Below are 25,339 nucleotides of genomic sequence, written 5' to 3' on the forward strand. Positions count from 1 at the left end.
TTGTTTCCGTGGTGATAATTGCTCTGCTGGTAGTGACTTTTAGGCTGATGAAGAGAAGAGCTGAGAAAAAAAGAGGTACACACACACACTCTCTCTCTCTCTCTCTCTCGCATACACACACACACACACACACACACACACAGACACACACATACATACTGCACACACACACACACACACACACACAGACACACACACACACACACACACACACACATACATACATGTACACACCAAATCAATTGAATAGTTAAAGTGTAACTCTCGCCAAAATGCAACCTAGGGTCTTTTTGTGAATGTACCCGAGTCAAACTTTTGTGTTTTGTACTTCATCAACAGCTGACAGACCATCGAGGCCTCTGTCCTCAGCTAGACAATCAAGAGAGGTGAGTCTATGGCCTATTTAGTCTTTTTGTATGATTACAAATCAAGTATCCTTGTTTAATTTAAGCATATGCCATTTACTGCTGTAACATACAGTGTGTGCATTTCATTTACAACTGAGGATTACTGGTACTGTTTAAAAAAATGTAACAGTTCATTTTAATTTATAACATTCAAAATATGAAATGTATTTCATAGCGGAATTCTGTCAAAGAAAATTATCCACAAAACTCCAACACCACCCAACCTGATACAGTCTACCAGACCCTGAACCCCAACACTACACAACATGATACAGTCTACCAGACCCTGAACCCCAACACTACCCAACCTGATACAGTTTACCACAGCCTGAACCCCAACACTACCCAACCTGATACAGTTTACCACAGTCTGAATCCCAACACCACCCAACCTGATGCAGTTTACCAGAGCCTGAAACCCAACACCACTCAGCCTGATATAGTTCCCAAAGGCTGACCCCCAACACGACTTAACCTGATGCCATTGACCAACCTGATGCTGTTTACCAGAGCCTCATGTCAGTGAGTGGAGTAGCAGGGCCTAGCAACATCAAGTGGATTTTATTAGGTAGCATACTGTGACATTAGGACCGCAGGGCCTAGCGCCATCAAGTGGATTTTCTTAGGTAGCACTGTGACATTAGGACAGCAGGGCCTAGTGACATCAAGTGGATTTCATTAGGCATACCTATAGCATACTGTGACATTAGGACAGCAGTGCCTAGCGACATCAAAGGGATTTTATTAGGTAGCATACTGTGACGTTAGGACAGCAGGGCCTAGCGCCATCAAGTAGTTGGTAGCATACTGTGACATTAGGAGATCCTGAGCTGAGTTCCTGTAAACCTTCATATGACAAAGACCATTATAAAATGTCATAGAACCTTTTTGTTTTTATGCTTTTGGTTTGTTCTGAATTAAATATTAAATAATATACAATGTACTGACGTACAATAAAGCACAAATGTACTGATCTTTCCTCTTTATTGTTACTGTAGTTCTGCTTCAACTGCCAGTATGTTTTGGCCTTCTAAAGTTCACATGTTATTACCTAATAACCTCTGTAGAGGGTGTCATTGTTCATTCATTTGTTTCATGCAAACGCACCCCTACAAATGTCTGTCTTTTATATGCATGTCTGCCTGTGTCCTGTCCAAGTGTAATCTCATCTCAATTTTGATGTATTGTACATTTAGACCAAAACACATCCTCTATTCATATAGTTTCTTATGATCCATCAATTGTAAATTGTAAATAGCCTATTGTATAATAAAAGTAATACACAGGATATCCTATTATGGTTTTCATAATGTGTGTGTGTGTGTGTGTGTGTGTGTGAGTGTGTGTGTGTGTGTGCGCGTGCGTGCATATGCGTGCGTGTCTGTGCGTGTCATGAGCAGATCTCTTCCCCTTAAATAGCCTGTGGTTTAACTGAAGGCCCCTGCAGCTAAAGGACAAACCAGAGCTACTGCAGCAGCAATGTCCTCTCTCTCTCTCTCTCTCTCTCTCTCTCTCTCTCTCTCCTCTCCTCTCTCTCTCTCTGTCTCTCCTTGACTGGGTTGTTATTGGCTTGGAATGGATAAGGTATAAGTGTTGCAAACAGTGCTGTTTCATTGGTATTTACCCCTGGACATGGACGTCACTGGTGGTTATTAGACTCCTCCTCAAAAAGATGAACATGGGCTGGAAAAAAACAGCAGCTATTTCCCCACATCCGCTTGTGACAATGAAGGCTCAAGACATAGAGCTACAGACATGACAAATAGTGACAGATAGTGTGTCAGACATCAGAGAGACAGAGAGAGAGAGAGAGACACTGAGAGAACAAGGTGCAGAGTGCTGTGTTTGTGAAAGTAGACTAGCGGTCTAGTGGCTGCACATAAAGAAAAGGTGTGAGAGCCGATAGACGCGCTTCAGAACAACAGAGAGGAAAAGACAGAGAGAGCGAGAGACAAACATTGTTAGATACAGAGAAAGGGAGAGAGTGGAATTAGGGAACAGTAAAGCGAGTGGAGGCAGGGCTACAGAGAGCTACTTCAAAATACGGACAACAAAGAGACTGATGAGGTCAGTAGGAGAGTGAGTGAGTCAGTGATAATTGTTTAAGTCAGTGAATTGTTTAGTAAAGACAGAAAATACACAACAGAGATGGTAGTGGCCACCTTTCAGGGTGACTGAACCAATCAGGCGTCACGTTTCATCAAGAAGGATTCTCCTTAGCTCAGGCAGGACTGGGGGACATCATCACCAGGCGATCTGGACATCGAGCTGATGAGACCATAAAATACCATTCTGTGGCAAAGCAAAGTTGAGCTGGATGGAGAGAGTTGAAAGAAAAGGCACAGATCAGTTTGAAAGCAGACAGATCTGCTATGTGACATTTCTTTTGATTAGCTTTTTTTATTGTTTCAGAGACCATATTTGATTCATGATGTATGTGATGATTGTTGGTCAGATCTAGAGTCCTACTGTGTGAGACTGCTATTGGTTAAATCAGCGAGGAAGAAGACTTATCTCTGAAATGAAAACCTCCATCAAGTTCACACTCCTCTCCCTTGCTGGTAAGAGATTTCAATTTGCATGACATTGTTTGGAGACAGAGAGCATATGTTGGTGTGTATACGGTGTGTGACTCATTTTGAGCTTGACTGTGTGTGTCTGTGTGTGTGTGTGTGTGTGTGTGTTTGAAAACTAGTTGGTATTTAACAGGGTCATGGAAATGGTGTGATTTTAAATGAACTCTGAGAACTTCCTTGTCTTTGCTGATCTGGTGTTGCATATGTGCATTAGTTAGTGAGGTATGAATGCACTGAATGGTCCACTGTGGCTTTGGGTCATACAAATTAGAGTCCTTTGTGTTCTCTCTCTCTCTCTCTCTCTCTCTCTGTTGAGCTGTGTAGCCTATTGTGCCTCCGAATGAATGACTGAATGAATGAATGAATGTATGTCGCAATTGTCTAATGTATGCATTGAGTCTCTGAGTAGTCTGATTGACACAACTGCGTTCAATTTTGTTTATGAATTTGCCAGTTTCCTTTTATGTTGCCATTTGGACCATTTTAACTGATTATGTTACTGTTTTATTATTTTACTGTTTTATTATGTTATGTTACTGTTTTATTATTATTTTCTTTAAATCTGATTTCATTGTACCACTGACGGGGGTCCTCCATAGCGCTGCTGATCCTCAGTGTCTGCAGCCTGGTTTCAAAAGTATTGGTTTATATGGTGCATTTGTAATTTCTGTTTGTCCTGTTTTCATATGACCATATAGGCCTTTTAAACCTGTGGATCTCTAGTGCCGGGGCCATTAAGGTCGCTGGCCAGTATTGTGGTGATATTATCTGAGCACAATCATATGAAGGGGAGGTGTAAGTCTTTCTCAGAAAGATTAACATAGAAACTCAAGCCACATGACGTACATGCAGACGTTGCATAGCTAAAATATACAAATGGCATAGCCACACATTCACTTCACTGTTGCATGGTGTTAGGGTTCAGGCTCTGACGGAGTCCTGTTGCATAGTATTGGGGTTCAGCCTCGGACAGATTGAGTCCTGTTGCATGGTGTTAGGGTTCAGGCTCTGATAGGCTGGACTTGTCACAATGTTGGGAGGAGCTACATCATCTCTTGCTGTATCTCACAAACTGCTCTAAAAGACAAGCACACAGATCCTCTCTCTCTCTCTCTCTCTCTCTCTCTCAGTGATGAGCTGTGTGAGGTGTGATGAGATCACAGTGAAAGGACATGAGGGAGGAGATGCTGTCCTCAACTGTACATATCAGAAGGGTGATGAGTCCTTCAAAAAGTACTTACTGAAAGGAGAGTCTAAAGATGGTGTTGATGTCATCTTGTCCAGAAAGGGGAAAGTATGGACCCACAAAGAGAGAGTATCTCTGCAGGACAAGAAGGACGTAAACATCTTCACTGTGACCATCCGTAACCTGACCCCAGAGGATGCTGGAATATATTGGTGTGGAGTTAAGAAATATCTGGAAGATCCTTATACCAGAGTGAATCTCACAGTAGGTAAGTCACATAAATGTGGAAAATACTTTTATTATTTATGGCGCCACATCAAAATAAATAGCTTTTTTTAGATCACTGACAAGGTGGAAAATAGCCTTAAATGTTGGTGATAGTGTGGAGAGGGTCCCTAGTCAAACATGTAAACTTTGAAAGTGTACAGAGAGGTCTGTAGGGACTCCACACTACCACTGTAGTGTACGGCTACTTTCAGTGACAATGATTTTAAAATTGTGATTTATTTTGATGTGGCTCGATGCCTGCTGCCTATAAGTCATTTTGTTGCTAATACTAACAACAGTCTAGCTCAAAACTACTCCTATTTATGTTTGCTCCCAAATTATCATCCATAAATAGATTGTATAAATAGTTGCTAATCACTGCTCTCCTGCCAGTGTTGCTTTTGTGTATGAGCCCATAATGCTTTCATGAGATAAGACAAAGGTTGAAATATTTGCCTTTGTGTGTGTGTGTGTGTCTTGTCTTTCTCTATCTGGTGTTTAGATAGAAAGGCCAACAAACCAACAGCTGCCATTCCTACAGTTAATGCAGAGGTCACCACGGTTACTCTCCCCAACACTATACCAGGTAGGCTAATATAGTTAGAGCTACACTACACAGACTTACCTACTATTACTGTTTACTTTTGTTTGTGTAAAGCACATTGAATGGCCTGTTTATGAAATGCGCTACATAAATAAACTTCACTTGTCTTGACCAACAGCTGTCATTTCCAAACTCACTGCAAAGGTCACCACAGTTACTCCCCCCAACACACCAGGTTGGTTGATACAGTTACACTTTAATAAGCATTATTAAATTAAAGTCATTATTTTTTATTTATTATTATTTTATGAAATAAAAGAGATAAAGTGAACACTGAAATGTGTGTTTGTGTGTGTGTGTGTGTGTGTGTGTGTGAGACAATATCAAACTTAACATGACAGTTTATCTTTCTCTGTCTGTCTTTTAGATAGAAAGGACAACAAACCAACAGCTGTCACTGCAGATGTCACCATAGTTACCCTTCCCAACACACCAGGTAGACTATACAGATACACTTTAATAATCAGTCAAAATTATATTATACAAATTATACAATACAAAATGTTACACAAAATGTGATTTATCTGATTCAAGGATATAATTGATAGAATTAAGTTGTGTTTGATAGGAGAAATGTTTAATATCTGTATGCATTTCTGAGGTGGCACTAGGCAAAGCCAGACACACTGTGGGAATAGAGAGCTGCAGCACTGTGGTCTTTTCACTTCTCTTTCTCTTCATCTTAGAGTTCTGTGTCTATTTTTAATCTCCCATTTCAAATGTGTCTTCCTGTGTCAGTGTCCTCCACTAACGCAACAACCAGAACGCTGTCCATTACCACTGAGAGGACCACACACTTGCAGTCTGATCAGAAGTCACCTACATCAGGTGGTGAGGGCATGGTCTTTATAATACATTTCATTACTTGGGTTCTCTTTTTTTCTCCTTCACACACACACACACACAGAGAGAGAGAGACTTCTGTTCTTTCTTAAACAAACTCTCTCTTTCTCTGTCTACCACTCACAACAGACATTTGAAGTTCGCCTACACAAAATCTTTGACCATATAAGGAGATCTGGTATCCGATAATAAATAAAGGTTGAATGAAATGAATGAGTCTTGTGAATCTCCTTAAATGGACAAATATGGCAGCTTTGGGTAATTTGAGTAGGCAAACTTCAGAGGTCATTTCATGTAGAAGTAAGATTGACACCTTGTGGTCATGGCTAGAATTACCCTCAATCCCATGCTTACTATACAAATCACAACCATAATGGGTCATGCTGAGTCAAATCAGATGAGGTTGTTGTTTTCAACATCTCATATTTTGTATGAGCCCATAATGCATGCTCTTATGAGTGTGTGTGTGTGTGACAACAAGGAACATGGGTCACCAGAGTTATTCTCCCCAACACACCAGGTATGCTAATATAGTTAGAGCTACACTACACAGACTTACCTGCTATTACTGTTTACTCTTGTTGGTGTAAAGCACATTTAATGACCTCTGTGTATGAAATCTGCTATAAAAATAAACTTGATTTGTCTTGACCAATAGCTGTGATCTTTTTCACTTCTCATTCTCTTCATCTTAGAGTTCTGTGTCTATTTTTAATCTCCCATTTCAAATGTGTCTTCCTGTGTCAGTGTCCACCCATAACCCAACAACCAGAACGCTGTCCAACATCACTGAGAGGACCACACACTTGCAGTCTGATCAAAATCAAAAATCACCTACATCAGGTGGTGAGGGCATGGTCTTTATAATACATTTCATTAGTTGGGTTCTCTTTTTTTCTCCTTCACACACACACACACACACACACACAGAGAGAGGGTGAGAGAGAGAGACTTCTGTTCTTTCTTAAACAGACTCTCTCTCTTTCTCTGTCTACCACTCCCAACAGACATTTGAAGCCGTTCATGACACCAGAATGAACGAGTTCACAGTAACGTTCAGCAGGCAGTAATACAGTACGTTCAGTTCACGTTCGCCCAAAATATGAACGAGTTCATGAACTATCATTCAATGAACGCATTCAGGCACAACACTCTGTGTTACATCATTGGCACTTCATACACAAAATAACTGAGCTATTCCCACATTGATTTCCATGTTCCTATTAGCTACCCCACATACCATTATAGTCCTATAACATTACTAAATGCTCATATGCTAACTAACTAGCTAACTGAAATGGCATCAATCATTCAGGACTCAGCTCACTAAAATATGAGTTTGACAGACAAAAGGAGCTCATTTAGCATGGCAATAGATTACGTCATCCCTCTAGGCTTCGTAATTTGTGTTTGGTTTACAGTAGTTGTTTAATACACATAGGACTTGGCTGATTGAGTATTCCTCTGCTACTACCAAAGATTATACATAGGCAGATCTAGACAGTTCATCATAGTTCATGTCTATGGGCGTGAAATGGGGATCGAGTCTGATGACCGTATGTAGCAACCGGCCATCAGCAGCAGAAAAAAATAACAGATGCACACACGCACACATCCCACACACACTACATGATAGTGACTTCTGAGCTGGTAGAGAGACGTGTTCTTGATCAGCTGTGCTGCTCTTTAATACCACAGGCCATCTAGCTGTGGGTCTTGTTGTTGTTGCCGTGGTGATAATTGCTCTGCTTGTAGTGACTTTTAGGCTGATGAAGAGAAGAGCTGAGAAAAAAAGAGGTACACACACGCACACACACATACACACACACACACACCAAATCAATTGAATAGTTAAAGCATAACTCTCGCCAAAATTCAACCTAGGGTCTTTTTGTGAATGTACCTGAGTCAAACTTTCGTGTAAATACATAATTACATCGGAAGCGCCACTTTTAAGCTTGGTCATATTGCCATTTTTGGGCCAAATGGCCTTTTTGAATAGGGTCACTACTATTTTGATGCAAAATCACATCAAAATCGCTATTTTTAAAACACTAAGAAGGCTCGACACATCATGAAACTTTAATCGAAGTATCACGTGTATCTCTACACATGAACTCGAGCATTGAGAACGTTGTTTGAGTACACAGAGAACAACTCCCTTGGTTTTTCTGCTCGCCACCATCTTGCCAGTCAAGAAGTGAGTTGTCCAAAACCTTTCTTTTTAGTAAATTATGTGTACACAAACAATGTTCTCAATGAGAGTTACGCTTTACGTTTTGAATTTGATTACCTCAGAGAGCATTTTATAAAGCCAATGACAATTAAATAAAAAACATGACCTGACTTTACATTTTATTACCATGTTTAGCATTACCCACATCTCCTTCTGGAAATATCAGACCAGTGAGTAAAACCCTTTTTAAATGTGACCATCTGCATGTTTTTGGTGTGTCATTAGACTTTTTGATTTTCATTTCTTTCCTTGGTCCACTAGGACTCGTGTGTGTACTCAGAAATACAGCCTACATCACCGCATGACACTGATGGACCCAACCAGAGTGACCAATGGAGCAGTCCAGCTCTGACATCCATCTACGCCCTGGCAACACTTCCAGCTCCTGACCATGACCCTGCCAGTGCTAAAGCAGCCAATCAGCTCCCTCAACCCACCACCTCCAACATGCAACCAGCCAATCATCTTCCTCAACTCACCACTGCTGGTGATGGCATTTACTACCTGGCAACCAATCCGATGCCAGCTCTGCATTCATGTACGACTTCAGCAACCAATCAGCACTGTGAGTCTGGCCCTGCCACTGCTGCCACTGACAGTGATGACATCTACTCCCTAGCAACCAATCCGACGCCGGCTCTACAGACAGGTGCTTCTGCATCCTCAGCGACCAATCAACAGCGTGTGTTTGACCTTGCCAACTACTCCAACATCACCTCGGCCAATGACAATCCAGATGGTTCTGAATACGCCATGGTTGTCTTCAGTGATGAGCCAATTGGCTCTGATTCTGCCAGTTTCTCCAAAAGTGGCACCTCCCCTTAGCTAGAAATGGTAGGAGATCTTGGCCAATAGCAAGTGGTGATGCATGGTGTTAGTTTGTTTCTCAAGCTACGCAAAACGACTAACCACAAAAGGTCGTGAAAACTACCAGAACACACCACAACCAGACATTTTGATGCTACTTCAAAATCAGCATGTAGTTTCCTCTTCTTTGTCTGAATCGGTCTCAACAGAGCCTGTTTATGGAGAGCCTGTCGACTCCCTATCCACCCCTACCTATTCTATCCAAATTGGTTGCAGTTCACCCATAGTTCCCTGAAGGCCGGTCAAGAGCGAGTCCCAAATGAATGGGAGTCTACGGGGCTATACGGAGATAGACATTTTTTCACTTGCTTCTCATCAAAAAACTATTAGTACCCCTGTGCATTTATTCTGGCATATTGATCACACAATGTAATAATATATATATATATATATATATATATTTTTTTTTTTTTTTAAAGCAAGCAACATGTTTTTTTTGTTGTTATGTTACAGGATGTGAATAGCTCAGCTGTGTAATAGACACTCTGAATAAGGTATGCTGTTTGCATCAATGTACAGTTAGAAGTGGATGCTATTCGTACCCTGGTGTTTATAGTACTGCATGCTATTTACACCCTGGTGCATGAACTAGCTAATTGTTGCAATCAAAACTTCCGTTTTGAGAACCGATTTCTTGTTCAAATTGTGCGCCTTCTCTCCAGAGACGTTGGTACACATGCACACTCACTCTGCCAAAATGCATCACATGGGTATTGAACCCCAGCCACCCACGTGCCAGCCCTTGTCTGTGACCACTGCACTATCTGGTTCCACAAGGAAATAGTGTATAGCTCAGCTGCGTGGCCAAGGCTATTCGTACCAGGGGTGTAAATAGACACTCCGACTCTAAAATCTCCATCGATTTGTAGACCAAAAACATCTCTATATATATGGTGGTTTATACACAGGGTATCAATAGGGTATCAATATATATGGTGGTTTATACACAGGGTATCAATAGCTTAGCTGTGTGGCCAAGGCTATTTGTACCAGGGGTGTAAATACACACTTCAAATCTAATATCTCCATCGATTTGTAGACCAAAAACATCTCTATATATATGGTGGTTTATAATCTATCATCTGTACTGTACATATTGCATACTGTGGAATTGATAACATGGAATACCATGACTGACTTCATAATAGGTTCATGTGTATTTTTTATGCATTTTATGTATTTTTTTATGTATGTGGTTTATGCATGTCTCTGTGTGTCTGTAAGAATGTTAATCACTTTATACTAAAGTATTTTATTTCTCTTCATTCAACAAAATAAAATATATATTTGCCCTATAGGTTTTGGCTTTCCTTTAAAGTAGTTTGATGAACCATTTAGATATCTAATTTAATTTGTTAGTACCGGTTTCAAAATGAATCCTCAAAGAGTTTACGGCAGGGATCACCAAGAATTCTCAGTTTCACCTGTTCTTACCTTAACTTTCACGAGTTGAGTCATACCTCTCCCGCGTCGGGATGTGCACTCAAACGCTCTGGCGCGCGGCGCGAATGTGTTAGCATGTTGCTATGCTAGCGGGCTCAGACGTAGCCATAGAGGGAGGAACATAGCAGTAATCAAACACATCCACGTTTTCCCTACTTAAATACAGTTGCACAAGTAGTTGATTAAAAATGTTAGGTCACACAACATGAAACGTGATGATTTTCCAAGCGAATAAACAGGAGAACTACAATGTCTGGCGCAATAGCACTTGGGAGTACTTCGACCTAGGTAGTAATATTAATTAACACCTAATTGTAGATCCTATCCACCACAGAGTTTAGAATCCATGCTTGATCGACCCCTCAGCCTCCCCCTCCCCTCTGAGTGAGAGAGAGGCACACACACTAGAGATGCGCTGATGGGCTATTATTTCAACCATAACTGCATAACAAAACATAATCCATCCATCAGCAAAGTTTTTTGACCAATTTTCAAAATAGCACCCGCCCGCCATCCGCTGAAAACAGCAAAAAATCAAAGTGGCTTGTTTGATTGTTGATTTCTGTCGCCATATAACGTTATCTTTCGTCCCATAGCTCTGTCAACATTGAACAATGAAAATAAGGGAGATTTCCCGGGTTTCTCACGCAAAATACGGAAAATGTCAACATTCGTCCCCATTAACATTGGAAGGGTTGGAGCAACAAAGTAGCCTACTTTGTTCACGCCTAACAGCCTATATCCATTTGGTCAACTTTATCTAACCCTAAAAAAGCTAAATTTAACTTTGGTGTACTTGTAGTTTACCGTGTAACTTTAAACAGTGTGCATGTTTAATATAAAGCATACTTGTGCTTCATTCATCCACACATCCAGCTCCTCCATCCATCCATTTCTACCAATTGACCTTGTTCCTGCCCATCTCTAGCTTTGCTGTCTCCATCCTTTCTGTTTTTGTTGTTTGCACAAAAATATATAGTAGGCCCTATTTACTGGTAACCAGCAACAAATGCAAGCTAGAAATGGGCGAAGATCTTAGCCAAAAGCAAGTGGTGATAGCCATTTTACACACAGTGGCATTGAAATGACAAATTATATCTCATGTAAACTTTTTACTATTTCACTGGAATTAGTTAGTCAAATTGTGTCATCAAGACATGAATCGATTTGGTAAATGAAAGATAAATGCTGCCTTGATTGAACACTTTTAATTCATGTGCAACTAATGTCCATGTAACATTTATGTAAATCTAATTCAGAGTTTACTGCAACATAATGATAACACATTTCTAAATTCATTATGCTTCATTTGTTAGAAACATTCTTGGGACTCAGTCAATGGAAATCATGCCATTGAATTGGAATTGAATGACACTCCGAGGCAATATTCTGAAAGATCTGCATTTCAAATTTTTGGGGCAGCCGTGGCCCACTGGTTAGCACTCTGGACTTGTAACCGGAGGGTTGCCGGTTCGAGCCCCGACCAGTGGGCCACAGCTGAAGTGCCCTTGAGCAAGGCACCCAACCCCTCACTGCTCCCCGAGCGCCGCTGTGGTTGCAGGCAGCTCACTGTGCCAGGTTTACTGTGTGCTTCACCTTACTGTGTGCTGTGTTTCACTCATTCACAGATTGGGTTAAATTCAGAGACCAAATTTCCCTCACGGGATCAAAAGAGTATATATACTTACTATACTTAAATGCTCAACACAGTGTCAAGGTGTCTGCATGGCCTTCTCAATTCCACTTGCAGTTACCTCATAACATCAACAGGGGGCAGTGTTGTTAACTAGTTCATTACATGCACATGTCCAAGTCTAATATCCCTATACATTTTTAGACCAAAACACCTCTCTATATCTATGGTGGATTATAGTAGAAACTGTGTAATTAATAACATGCAATCCCATAATTCTCCTCATAATAGGTTCATGTGTATTGTTTAGGTAATATTATATTTATTGTACAGGAGTATGTGTATGTTTCGACAGGAGTATGTGTATGTGGTTTATATGTTGTTTCTGTGTGTCTGTAATACTGTTATTCCCTTTATACTAAAATATTTTTCTCTCTTCATTAAACAAAATAAAAATATATATTTTGCCCTATATGTTTTTGCTTTCTTTTGAACTTGTTTGATGAAACATTTAGATGACTAATTTAATTTGCTATTACCAGTTTCAAAATTAATCTTCATAGAGGTTGTGGCAGGGATCACCAAGAATTCTCAATTTCACCTGTTGTAACCTTAAATGTCTACAGAGGGCGCCATTGTCAAGATGTTTAACACCACATGAATAAACAAAAAAAATGATGACAATGTTATGATTATTGTCAGAAAATTGTACCTCAAGACCATATACTTCCCTGCTTTTATTTATGACACATAGACCCTTTCAATCTGTCCCTGGAGGAGTTGTGTTTGTTTTTAGTAGACCCTTGGGGCTAGTGGTACAGTATGTGGGTGTGGTGGAGCTCGACTAACAATCGTTTAATCGTTGGTTTAAAAATGTCTTCTAAATATCAGTCAACAGAAAACAAATGCAGATGTGTGTGTGTGTGTGTGTGTGTGTGTGTGTGTGAGAGAGAGAGTGTGTGTGTGTATGTGTGTGTGTGTGTGTGTGTGTGTTTGTGTGTGTGTGTGAGAGAGAGAGAGAGAGAGAGAGAGAGAAAATTTGTATGTGTGCGAGTGTTGCTGTCACAGCAGTGTGGTCAACTACCCTGTGGTTTAGGTTTAGTGAAGCTCTTTGCAGCCACGGTCTTCACAACACATTCAGCCTGAGCCACTCACACATGCACAAAGTCACACAAACAGTCACACTCATAGAGAGAGAGAAGGAAAAAGAGAGAGAGACAGAGATAGAGGGAAATGTAAGTTTGTAAGTTTGTGTACACACGTGCATGCACCCCATCTCATCCCACCCCCTCCCCCCCCCACACACACACTTAAAACTCCTCAACAATGTGAATGGTGAGTTGTTGTCTAAACAAAGTGCAGGTCCAGTAGCTCCACCCTCCCCTCTCAGATTGGTGGTGATGATCTGATTGACAGATGTCAACATCAGATGTCAATGTCCTTTTCTTCTCTGTTAGAATCCCACTCATGCCATTCTACTTATATGATACTGTTGTTTTAAGTGTTCAAGTGTCCCAACGAGATTCCTGCTACCTCAGGAACTTCTGTCCATCAGCTCATATATCACTGAACGTTTTATATTTGACTTTTATGGTTGTGTGTTATGCACATGAACAACCGAATGAACTAAGTTAAAGAAGGGCTATCGCATGTAATGCAAAACACAAATATTGCTGACAGTTATTTGATAAGTCAGAATGGTTTAATGGGTAAGTTGCTCGCTTTCATTTGGGTGTGGATGTGTTTGGTGGTTAATAAAGCCGCCCTCATGAGGGTCAACGGTCGGTGGTGAGTATAGCAACAAGTTCTCACCCCTCCCCACATCCCCCTCTCACACAGAGAGCACAGAGGACACACACTAATACATCAAGACTGTGAGAGAAATGTGATTAGTGGATTCAAATAAAAAAGTATTTGGTGGTAATTAAAGTCGTCCTTATGAGGGTCAACATGGTTTGATGTAAGCCTATCCACCACTTCCAAGTAGGTGGCCTCACTGCTGTTAGAGACTAAGCCAACAACCACTGTGTCTTCAGCAAACTTCACAATGGAGTTAGAGCTGTGGGTGGTATAGTGGGAATAGAGAAGTGGCCTCAGGACACATCCCTGGGGGGCATTGATGTTCAGAGGTGTGGAAGAGCAACAGTACATGATTTCGGAGCCTTACGGACTGAGCTATCAATTCACGGTCCTTGGTTGGGAAATATTTTGACAGTGACCATTGGAACAATGCCATTGTAAAGGTTGTAGATAAATGATGTCACTACATCAACATCACGCAGTGCGTCGTACAGCAGGGCCTCTCATTGGGCGAACCAACGTCTGACCTGCTTCCTCATTGGGGATTCCACTGTGTGTGTGTGTGTGTGTGTGTGTGTGTGTGTAGTGTGTGTGTGTGTGGTGATTGATAAAAGTGATTGATAATGGCGGACCAACGTCTGACCTGCTTCCTCATTGGGGATTCCACTATGTGTGTTGTGATGGTCTGCTGGCCTTGTCTGCGTCTGCCTTGCCCTGTGCTTTGTGTGTTTCTGGTAGGCGTGGCTGCAGACCATCTGTGAGATTGCTAACACCTGGGCCCGGTGTCTCCACGCCTTTAAAAATGGCTTCCACCCTGTTACCCGTTGGAGCTTCTTTTCTTTTTCCCCTATTGCTTTCTTGCATGCACCACGCCCCCATCCATTGTCCACTCAGCCACACACTCACGTTACACTACTGACTCTACTGACTTCCACACTACGTTTTAGTCTGTTTATTTGCGTTACCGTTATAATAAATTACTTATTACTTTTGCTTCAAACGCTGCTTCCTTCATTTTTGCCATGGCCTTTGAGCCAGGTCATGACAGTGTGTGTGTGTGTAGTGTGTGTGTGTGTGTGTGTGTGTACTGAACAAACCTTATCCCCCAAAATAGCCTGTGGTTTAACGGAAGGCCCCTGCAGCTAAAGGACAGAGCAGAGCTAGCAGTGTGGTCAGAACACCTTGTGGTTTTATAGTTTAACTGAAGCTTCCTGGAGCCGCAGTCTTCACAATGCATTCAGAGACACACACAAACACCCCCCCCCCCCCCCCCACACACACACACACAATAAAACATAATGTTAGATTTGTATGTCTATTTCCATCATCAGTTTCTTTGTTCTGAGTGGAAAATAAAACTCCAAGTCCAATTTCCCTGCTCCTAGCTCTCTCTGATTGGTTCAGATGATTTGATATGTCTTAACTCACGTCAGTGGTAGTTATTAGAGTGAAGGTCATGTTGGTGGTTATTAGTCATGAAGATGAACATGGGCTGGAGAGAACAGCGGCCAGTTCACACTCCTCCCCACATCCCCTTCTGACACGGAAACTGTGAAGAGAACGGAAGACCCAAAACACAGACACAGAGCAACAAGAGACATGTGACAGATAGTTAGTGTGTTACCAGTCAGACATCAGAGAGAGAGAGAGAGATAGAGAGAGAGAAAGAAAGAGAGATGCACTGAGAGAGCAAGGTGCAGAGTGCTGTGTTGGGTAGACTGTCTGCTGAAGAAAAGGTGTGAGAGACGAAAGGCTAGCGGATTGGCACTCTTCAGAACAAGAGAGAGGAAGAGAGAGAGAGAGAGGAAGAGAGAGAGAGAGAGAAAGACAAACATTATTAGATACAGAGAAAGTGAGAGAGATAAGAACTAGGGGATGGTAAAAAGAGTGGAGGGAGTGGTACACAGACTCTCCTCAGCTCAGACAGGACTGGGGGACACAGATGACATCATCACCAGGGGATCTGGACATCGAGCTGATAAAACGATAAAATAATGTTCTGCGTTCAGCTCAATAGAGTTGAAAGAGAAAGCCACAGATCGGTTTGAAAGCAGACAGATCTGCTATGTGACATTTCTTTTGATGAGTTTTTTTTTTAAATGTTTCATATTTGATTTGTGATGTATGTGACGATTGTTGGTCAGATCTAGAGGGTGACTGCTATGGATTAAAACATCAAGGAAGTAGATATATTTGAAATGAAAACCTCTATCAAGATCACACTCCTCTCCCTTACTGGTAAGAGATTTCATATTTTCATCACATTGTTGGTAGACAGAGAGTGTTGGTGTGTGTCTCTGAGATTGACTGTGTGTGGGTGTGGTACCTTTACATACAGTATAATCATTTAGCAGACTGTATACCCAAGTGACAAGTCAACTGTATTACAAGGGATTACATTGTCCCTGGAGCAACTTGGGGTTGAGTGCTTTGCTCAAGGGCACAACAGTGGAAACGGGGAATTGAACCCACACCTCTCAGGCTCCTGCATGCTAGCACAGCTCCTTAGCCACTACACTAGCACCACCCTTGGCAGCTGGCTAATGTAGAATGAAATATGGACCTGGTCTACCAGGCTCATGGAAATGGTGTGATGTCACTGTAAAGGAATTCTGAGGACCTTCATGTCTCTGCTGACCCGGTGTTGCCTTAGTTTGCATATTTGCATTAGTGAGGGATGGTATGAACGCACTGCATGGTGTTGTGCAAATTAGAGCCCTTTGTGTGGTTCACTCTCTTTCTCACTCTCTCTCAGTGTTGAGCTGTGTGAGCTGTAAGGAGATCACAGTGAGAGGATATGAGGACAGAGATGCTGTCATCAACTGTCCATCTCAGAAGGGTTATGAGCTCTACCCAAAGTACCTACTGAAAGGAGTGTATAAATACAGTGTTGAAATGATCCGGTCTGATGGCCAGGCAGAATGGACCCACAGAGGGAGAGTATCTCTGCAGGACAAGAAGGACACAAACATCTTCATAGTGACCATCCATAACCTGACCCTAGAGGATGCTGGGACATATGAGTGTGGAGCTGACAGATGGGGAGAAGATGTTTACACCACAGTGAACCTCATAGTGGGTAAGCCATATTAAATTAACATGTAACATTTAGATAACCCTTAGAAGTATTCAGCTCGTGTAATGGCAGCCAACAAGCTACTCTGTGATGATTTGTGAATGTCATATGTGTTGCTTCTTGGTGTTGTATTATTTATAACACGGCAGCTATGGGCTTGCACTGAATTGTGTCTGGTTTGATCACCTGGACCAGGAGGAAAATGGGGGAGTGAGGAGTGAATAAACAGCTGTTTCCTTAACATCCACACCTGAAGCAAATGATCCAGACGTAAATCAAGAGTCCATATAACTTGTGGCAGCAGGCATGGCACCACGTCAAAATAGATGACTATTTTTAAACCGCTGACAAGGCACAAAATAGCCTCACACTTCAGTGGTAGTGTGGAAAGGGTCCCTACAGACATATCAAAGTATAGCAAACTTTAAAAATGTACAGAGAAGTCTACAGGGACTTCACACTACCACTGTATTGTAAGGCTTCTTGGAGCCTAGTCAGTGATTTATAAATGGGTAAGGCCAGAGCCATATAAAGGTATACCCTTATATGGCTCCGGGTAAGGCTATTTGCACCCCTGGTACAATTAGCAGTGTATGCTATTCGTACCCTGGTGCAATAAGAAGTGAATTCTATTCGTACCCCGGTGCACACAGAAATGTGTCCTATTAGTACCCCGTCTGGTACAAATATCAATGTATGCTATCCGTACCCCGGTGCACACAGCAATGTGTTCTATTAGTACCTTGTCTGGTACAAATATCAGTGTATGCTATTTGCACCCCTGTGCATTTAATCTGGCATATTGATCACACAATGTAGTAATAATATATATATATATATATTTTTTTTTTAAAACAAGCACCATGTTTTTTTTGTTGTTACATAACAGAGTGTGAATAGCTCAGCTGTGTAATAGACACTCTGAATAAGGTATGCTGTTTGCATCAATGTACAGTTAGAAGTGGATGCTATTCGTACCCAGGTGTTTATAGTACTGCATGCTATTTACACCCTGGTGCATGAACTAGCTAATTGTTGCAATCAAAACTTCCGTTTGAGAACCAATTTCTTGTTCAAATTGTGCGTCTTCTCTCCAGAGACGTTGGTACACATGCACACTCACTCCGCCAAAACGCATCACACGGGAATCGAACCCCGGTCTGCCACGTGCCAGCACTTGCCTGTGATCACTGCACTATCTGCTTTGACAAGAAGTTGAAGTTTGCAGGTAAACTTATAGTTTATAGGCCTGAACGTCATATTCACAAAATTTCTGTTAGGGACCGTTCATTATTTATAAACGGGGTCACCGGAGGGATTTTGAGTGCTTCAATCAAAAGTTGCATGACCCTCCCCTGCCTGCAAGAAAATTTTCAACAACCCTCCAGCAGTCTTTCCAAAAAAGACATGATCCTCCCCGACCAATTGTCAATATCTTCCACCCACGCTATAAAGCGCTATGAAAACACATCAACGTCAATAATCATTCTAAACTCACCCTCTGCTTTCTGATCTTACACATCACACTTCACCAAGATGGTGGCCATTTCAGTAGATTTACTCACTAACATTGTTGTGGAAACACAATAAGCATGGAAACTAAATGCACACTTCCTGCAACTGCATTAGCCTACTTGAAATAAGTTACTCCTCTAGTAAGTATTCACATGAAATAAAACAATAAAACATTGAGACCATTCAACAAAGCACACTGGGTAATAACAAATTCAACATATGAACTTGTTGCTATGGACTCGTCTCTAGGCTTCCTCAGTCATTGTAAAGCTGCCGAAGCTGATCATTATCCAAAACTCAATTTCTCAGACGAGCGTCAATTTGGGAGCTTGCTACACTCCTTCTTTCTCAAATGACTTGAAAAGGCCGTTTGCACAATTTCACAAATAATCACAGGGACCGAAAAATACCTAACATGCCAACTTTTTCCGGGTTTAGGCCAATCATTTTAACTTTTCCCGCTGTCTTGCCGTTTTAATATTTTCCCGTAGAATATCCCATATTACTGTAATACTCTCAACATTAGTCCTGCATTCTGGCCTGTCTCTGTGTTGTCCTGTTGTTACCCCTTGCCCTTCCAGAGAAACAGATGTATTCAAATCATCGTTTTGCCTGCTTGAATGCGAACTCAGAGTGATGTTAACCTACAGTAGGCCTATTTAAGTTAACAACGTGGTTGTCGTGAGAGCACGATTCATTGGCGCTTGCAGTGTTCGACCGTAGGCTATGTCTACGTGCGCACCTGCCAGGCTAAGAGCCAAAGAAATCCCCCTGTATATTCACTCCAAGTTGGCCTACCATAACTAACCAACTCTACACTGTAGACCATAAACTGGCTATTTATATGACCAATGTATTTGTTAAACTTTATGAAGCAGAATTACGCACTGCTACTTGGAACGTAACACATTTTTGTTGGCAGGAGAGAGAATGACAGCGATTAACAAATTGCACTTGTTGCTGGTTACCAATAAATAGGGCCTACTATATATTTTTTTTGCAAACAACAAAAACAGAAAGGATGGAGACAGCAAAGCTAGAGATGGGCAGGAACAAGGTCAATTGGTAGAAATGCTTGTCAAAACGTTGGGAGCTGGATGTGTGGATGAATGAAGCACAAGTATGCTTTATAAGCATGCACACTGTTTAAAGTTAGGCTAGGCTACACAGTAAACTACAAGTAAACCAAAGTTAAATTTAGCTTTTTTAGGACTGGATAAAGTTGACCAAATCGATATAGACTGTTAGGCGTGAATAAAGTAGACTACTTTGTTGCTCCAACCCTTCCAACGTTAATGGGGATGGATGTTGACATTTTCCGTATTTTGCGTGAGAAACCCGGGAAATCTCCCTTATTTTCATTGTTCAATGTTGACAGAGCTATGGAACAAAAGAGAAGGTTATATGGCAACAGAAATCAACAATCAAACAAGCCACTCTGATTTTTTGCTATTTTCATTAATACAAAAGATGGGTGACCCCACCCCCCTCCTAGACAAAAAAAGTTAGGTGACCCTCCCCTCAACAAAGAATGAAAAGACACGACCCTCCCCTATTTTCCTCCGGTGGCCCCGTTTATAAATAACGAACGGTCCCTTAGCTAACAAACTGACGGTTGTATGTGTTCACTGAACAAAGATTATGAAAATAAAACACAACTTTTCCATCTCAACTTTAATTTGAACAGATATTAGTGCTGAAACCGTTCAGAATACTTCACTTTCTGCTGACGAAAAAACGAATGTCGGCCATGTTTTTTGGGCACGCAAGCAACATGTTTTTGTTGTTATGTAACAGGGTGTGAATAGCCCAGTTGTGTGGCCAAGGCTATTCGTACCAGGGGTACGAATAGACACTCCGTTTATAAATACCGATTTATTTTGACGTAGCCAATGCCCGCTGCTACAACCTATAAGCCATTTCATTGCAAATTCAAACAGCAGTCTAATTAAAAAACTACTCAAATTAACATATTTTTGCTCACAAATGAATGTTTGTGTTATGTCTGTTGTAGTAGAGTGAAGAGGTGACACCAGGCTTAATGTTCAGGAACTTTTATTAGAGAAAACTGCATCATTACAGTCAAGCATAACACACTCGGCCGAGTTCTCTAAGCTCGAGCATACAACAGGACTCTTCCTAATATAACTACGGTGGCTGGTATACATCAACAACTTAGAATACTGCAGTTCTTATAACTACGGTGGCCAGCACATGAGAACTACCCCAATACATAACAGTTTTAACTTGTCATCATCCAGAAGTAGACCCTAGGTCAGGAGTGTCAAACTCATATAGATAGTGGGCCGGATTTGTTGGGATGAGACCTCATGGGGGCCATCATTGTCATGGTCATTATCATTTTTTTGCATGGGTATCAGAGTGTTGTTTGATGATACTATACCCACTTATGAGCAAACAAGTACAAATCATGCACTGCTGTGCTGTCATATACTGCTCTTGAAATACCCTACTTCCATGTTTTCTTGTCAGTTTTTCCGGCATCTTCCTTCCTGATGATGTTTTGCAGTGCAATGTTTAATCAATTTATCATTTCAACATAGAGACATTGCTTATTACACATTGTTGAAGACAACTGGATTTGAATATATTTTTTTCCAAAACATCTGGGCCTGATGTTTAACATGTGTAAATAAAAGGTTGATTATTGCTTTAATGCCCCACTGCTCTCCTGTCACAGTGTTCCTTGTGTGTGTATAGTACTCACTGCTCTTATGAAATAAGATGAAGTCAAAGGTTGCATTTCTTTGTGTGCGTGCATACATGTGTGTGACAATAAGGAACTTAACATAACATTATTATCTCTCTCTTTCTGGCTCTTAGTGAGCAAGCTTAACAAACCGACAGCTGCCATTCCCCAAGTCACTGCAGAGGTCACCACGGTTACTCTCCCCAACACTGTACCTGGTAAGCTGATACAGTTACAGCTACATTATTAATCAGTTGTCATTATTATTTTTTCAATAATATGTTACACAAAAATCTGATTAATTTGATTCAAGGATATAACCAGTAATATCAAGTATGTAGGGTTTATTTGATTGGAAAATGTTTGATTTAATATTCGTATGCAGATACCATTAATCTTTTGAGATCAATTCTGAGCTAGACTAACGGCTTGTGTCCATTATCGCGGCAAAGCCCACCGCGCCGCACATAGCCCATTCATTTCCTATGGAGAGCGGCAAGGCGTAGTTTACGCTTCCGCAATGCACCTTGGGAAGGCGGTGCGGCCATTTGAACAGAGGCGGTGCGTCAAGAAGTTTATGCAAATGAGAGCGGTTAAAGCAAGGTAAACAAGTTCTTTCCTTTGCTCTAGTCTTCCGGTCCGGAACAATAGCCTGCCAGAAATATTTGTTCCCCCTGATAATCGTGTTGGTTTTATGAAAATATATTAGTGGCGAAGCCGTTAAGCATTGTGGCATTGTGTAATTACAAAAATTAAAACGTTACACCATACACTTTAGCCTATACACGCCCACAAGCGGCGACGGGAGAGAGGGCTAGGCTTCTGCAAGTGTCTACGCGCCGCAATAATGGACACGTACCGTAAGCCAGACACAGTGTGAGAATGGACCCTTTCAACAACAAAAACAACAACAATGCTTGAACGTTCTATTTGGGCCCCAATCTACTTCCTCTGCATTAAGATAACATATGGAATGTTAAAACGGAAGTCTTGTGGGGCCAACTATGATGCTGATAATGGAACTCTCCTTAAAGGGTCCATAGAGAGCTGCAGCACTGTGGTCTTTTCACTTCTCTTTCTCTTCATCTTAGAGTTCTGTGTCTATTTTTAATCTCCCATTTCAAATGTGTCTTCCTGTGTCAGTGTCCACCCATAACGCAACAACCAGACCGCTGACAAACATCACATACTCTGAGAGGACAGAGTCTGATCCCACATCAGCTGCATCAGGCGGTGAGGACATGTATAATACATTGATCTTTTTTATTTCTTACTCTCTCTCTCTCTCTCTCCAACACACACACACACACACACACACACACACATGCACACACTTTCATGCAGAAGTTATATTGACACCTTCATGGCATGAAATTGCTTTCAAGTGCACGCTTATTCAACTATACAAACCACCGCCACAATGCCTATTCTCATCAGAAGCCAAAATGACCATACTGTAATTCTCAACCTACCCTAAAACCTTTACTAATTTCCTAACACAGAAACACATGTAAACACATACAGCAACACATGTGTACAAACACTTAAACAAATACTCACACAAACATATACAAACTCCCCTACACCCCCTCCAATTTAGAAACTACCAAATGTGAGATTATCTCCTCTCATTCACTCAATGAAGCCTCACCTGTTCACTATACAGACCACAACCACAACACTCTCATTCTCAACCTACCACCCCACAAATTGGAGTTTACCCTGTTGCTGTATGTTGGTTGCTGAACACACACATATGAAAACAAACACACACACACACACACACACAGATAGAGACACACACAGATAGAGACAAACACACACAGGCAATGCAAGTATCCTGCATAAAAATAATATTAAAAGTTGTTTTTGTTTGTGCATATCCTATTGACCTCTGATCTGGTAGAGTCATGTTGTTGATCAGCTCTGCTGTCCCACAGGCCATCTAGCTAATCTATCTGGGGGTCTTGTTGTTGCCGTGGTGATATTTGCTCTGCTGGTAGTGACTTTTAGGCTGATGAAGAGAAGAGCTGAGAAAAAAAGAGGTACACACACGCACACACACACAGACACCAAGATGAAGTTTTAAATGTGATTATCTCAAAGAATATGCAGAACATTTATAAAGACAATGAAGATTAAATAAAGAACATGATCTGGCTACATTTTACTCCATATTTAGCATTACCCACACCTCTTTCTGGAAACATCAGACCAGTGAGTAAAACCCTTTTTTAAATGTGACCACTTTTACATCTGCATGTTTTTCAGACTTATTGATTTTAATTTAATTATTTTGTCTTGTATTTTGGTACTGTTTAAAAAAAAATGTAACAGTTCATTTTAATTTATAACATTCAAAATATGAACTGTATTTCATAGCGGAATTCTGTCAAGGAAAATGATCCACAAGACTCCAACACTTCCCAACCTGATGCAGTCTACCAGACCCTGAACCCCAACACCACCCAACCTGATGCAGTCTACCAGAGCCTGAACCACAACACCACCCAACCTGATGCAGTCTATCAGAGCCTGAATCCCAACACCACCCAACCTGATGCAGTCTACCAGAGCCTGAATCCCAACACCACCCAACCTGATGCAGTTTACCAGAGCCTGAACCCCAACACCACCCAACCTGATGCAATTTACCAGAACCTGAACCCCAACACCACCCAACCTGATGCAGTTCCCAAAGGCCGACCCCCAACATGACTTAACCTGATGCCATTGACCAACCTGATGCAGTTTACCAGAGCCTCATGTCAGTGAGTGGAGTAGCAGGGCCTAGCAACATCAAGTGGATTTTATTAGGTAGCATACTGTGACATTAGGACAGCAGGGCCTAGCGCCATCAAGTGGTAGGTAGCATACTGTGACATCCTGAGCTGAGTCCCTGTAAATCTCCATATGACAAAGACCATTATAAAATGTCATAGAACCTTTTTGTTTTTATGCTTTTGGTTTGTTCTGAATTAAATATTAAATAATATACAATGTACTGACGTACAATAAAGCACAAATGCACTGATTTTTCCTCTTTATTGTTAGTTCTGCTTCAACTGACAGTTTGTTTTGGCCTTCTAAAGTTCAGTAATGTTATTACCTAATAATCTCTGTAGAGGGTGTCATTGTCCATTAATTTGTTTCATGCAAACACACCCCTACAAATGTCTGTCTTTTATATGCATGTCTGCTTGTGTCCTGTCCAAGTGTGATCTCATCTCAATGTTGATGTATTGCACATTTAGACCAAAACACATCCTCTATTCATATAGTTTCTTATGATCCATCAAATGTGTAAATTGTAAATATCCTATTGTATAATAAAAGTAATACACAGGATATCCTATCATGGTTTTCATAATGTGTGTGTGTGTGTGTGTGTGTGTGTGTGTGTGTGTGTGCGTGTGCGTGTGCATGTACGCGCGTATATGTGCGTGTTTGTGTGTCATGAACAGATCTCTTCCCCTTAAATGGTCTGTGGTTTAACTGATGGTCCCTGCAGCTAAAGGACAAAGCAGAGCTACTTCAGCAGCATTGTGGTCAGAACAGTTGTTTTTAGTTTAACTGAAGCTTCCTGCAGTCACACAATGTATCCAGAGACACACACTCTCTCTCTCTCTCCCTCTCTTTCTCTATCTCTCTTTCTCTATGTCTCTCTCTCTGTCTCTCCTTGACTGGGTTGTTATTTGGTTAGAATCAATAAGATAGTAGTGTTGCAAACAGTGTCGTCTTATTGGTATTTACCCCTGGACATGGACGTCACTGGTGGTTATTAGACTCCTCCTCATGAAGATGAACGTGGGCTGGAAAAAAATTTCCCCACATCCGCTTGTGACAACGAAGGCTCAAGACATAGAGCGACAGACATGACAAATAGTGACAGATATCATGAGACAGTGACAATAATGACAGACATCAGAGAGACAGAGAGAGAGAGAGAGAGAGAGAGAGAGAGAGAGAGAGACTGAGAGAGCTAGGTGCAGAGTGTTGTGTTTGTGAAAATAGACTAGTGGTCTAGTGGCTGCACATAAATAAAAGGTGTGAGAGCCGATAGACGCGCTTCAGAACAACAGAGAGGAAAAGACAGAGAGACAGAGACAAACATTGTTAGACATAGAGAAAAGGAGAGAGTGGAATTAGGGAACAGTAAAATGAGTGGAGGCAGGG

At 41.3% G+C, this 25,339-nt stretch overlaps 2 protein-coding genes across 4 annotated transcripts in view; both read left to right on the top strand.

Moving 5' to 3' along the window:
- LOC121719663 (replication protein A 70 kDa DNA-binding subunit C-like) overlaps nt 1-1,357 on the top strand; it is a 1,376-nt gene extending 19 nt beyond the window's left edge. The window contains exons 1-3 of the mRNA XM_042105467.1: nt 1-75; nt 340-386; nt 583-1,357. The exon at nt 1-75 is cut by the window's left edge and continues 19 nt beyond it. Of these exons, the coding sequence (XP_041961401.1) occupies nt 48-75; nt 340-386; nt 583-864 (357 nt within the window). The 5' untranslated portion in view covers nt 1-47 and the 3' untranslated portion in view covers nt 865-1,357. The remainder of the gene's footprint in view (nt 76-339; nt 387-582) is intronic.
- Nucleotides 1-25,339, top strand: part of LOC121719457 (mucin-2-like) — an 89,108-nt gene that overhangs the window by 35,867 nt on the left and 27,902 nt on the right. The window contains exons 5-9 of one of the 3 annotated variants that reach the window (XM_042105106.1): nt 4,939-5,022; nt 5,159-5,215; nt 5,408-5,476; nt 5,779-5,871; nt 6,631-6,729. In XM_042105106.1, coding sequence (XP_041961040.1) covers nt 4,939-5,022; nt 5,159-5,215; nt 5,408-5,476; nt 5,779-5,871; nt 6,631-6,729 — 402 coding nt within the window. Of the gene's footprint in view, nt 1-2,157; nt 2,969-4,938; nt 5,023-5,158; nt 5,216-5,407; nt 5,477-5,778; nt 5,872-6,630; nt 6,730-15,282; nt 16,101-16,617; nt 16,942-21,297; nt 21,382-22,306; nt 22,397-25,339 lie in introns of those variants that run through there. The other 2 variants (XM_042105109.1, XM_042105107.1) reach the window with 2 other exon arrangements.

Source organism: Alosa sapidissima, chromosome 9 (genome assembly GCF_018492685.1).
Source record: "Alosa sapidissima isolate fAloSap1 chromosome 9, fAloSap1.pri, whole genome shotgun sequence".
Lineage (NCBI taxonomy): Eukaryota > Metazoa > Chordata > Actinopteri > Clupeiformes > Clupeidae > Alosa > Alosa sapidissima.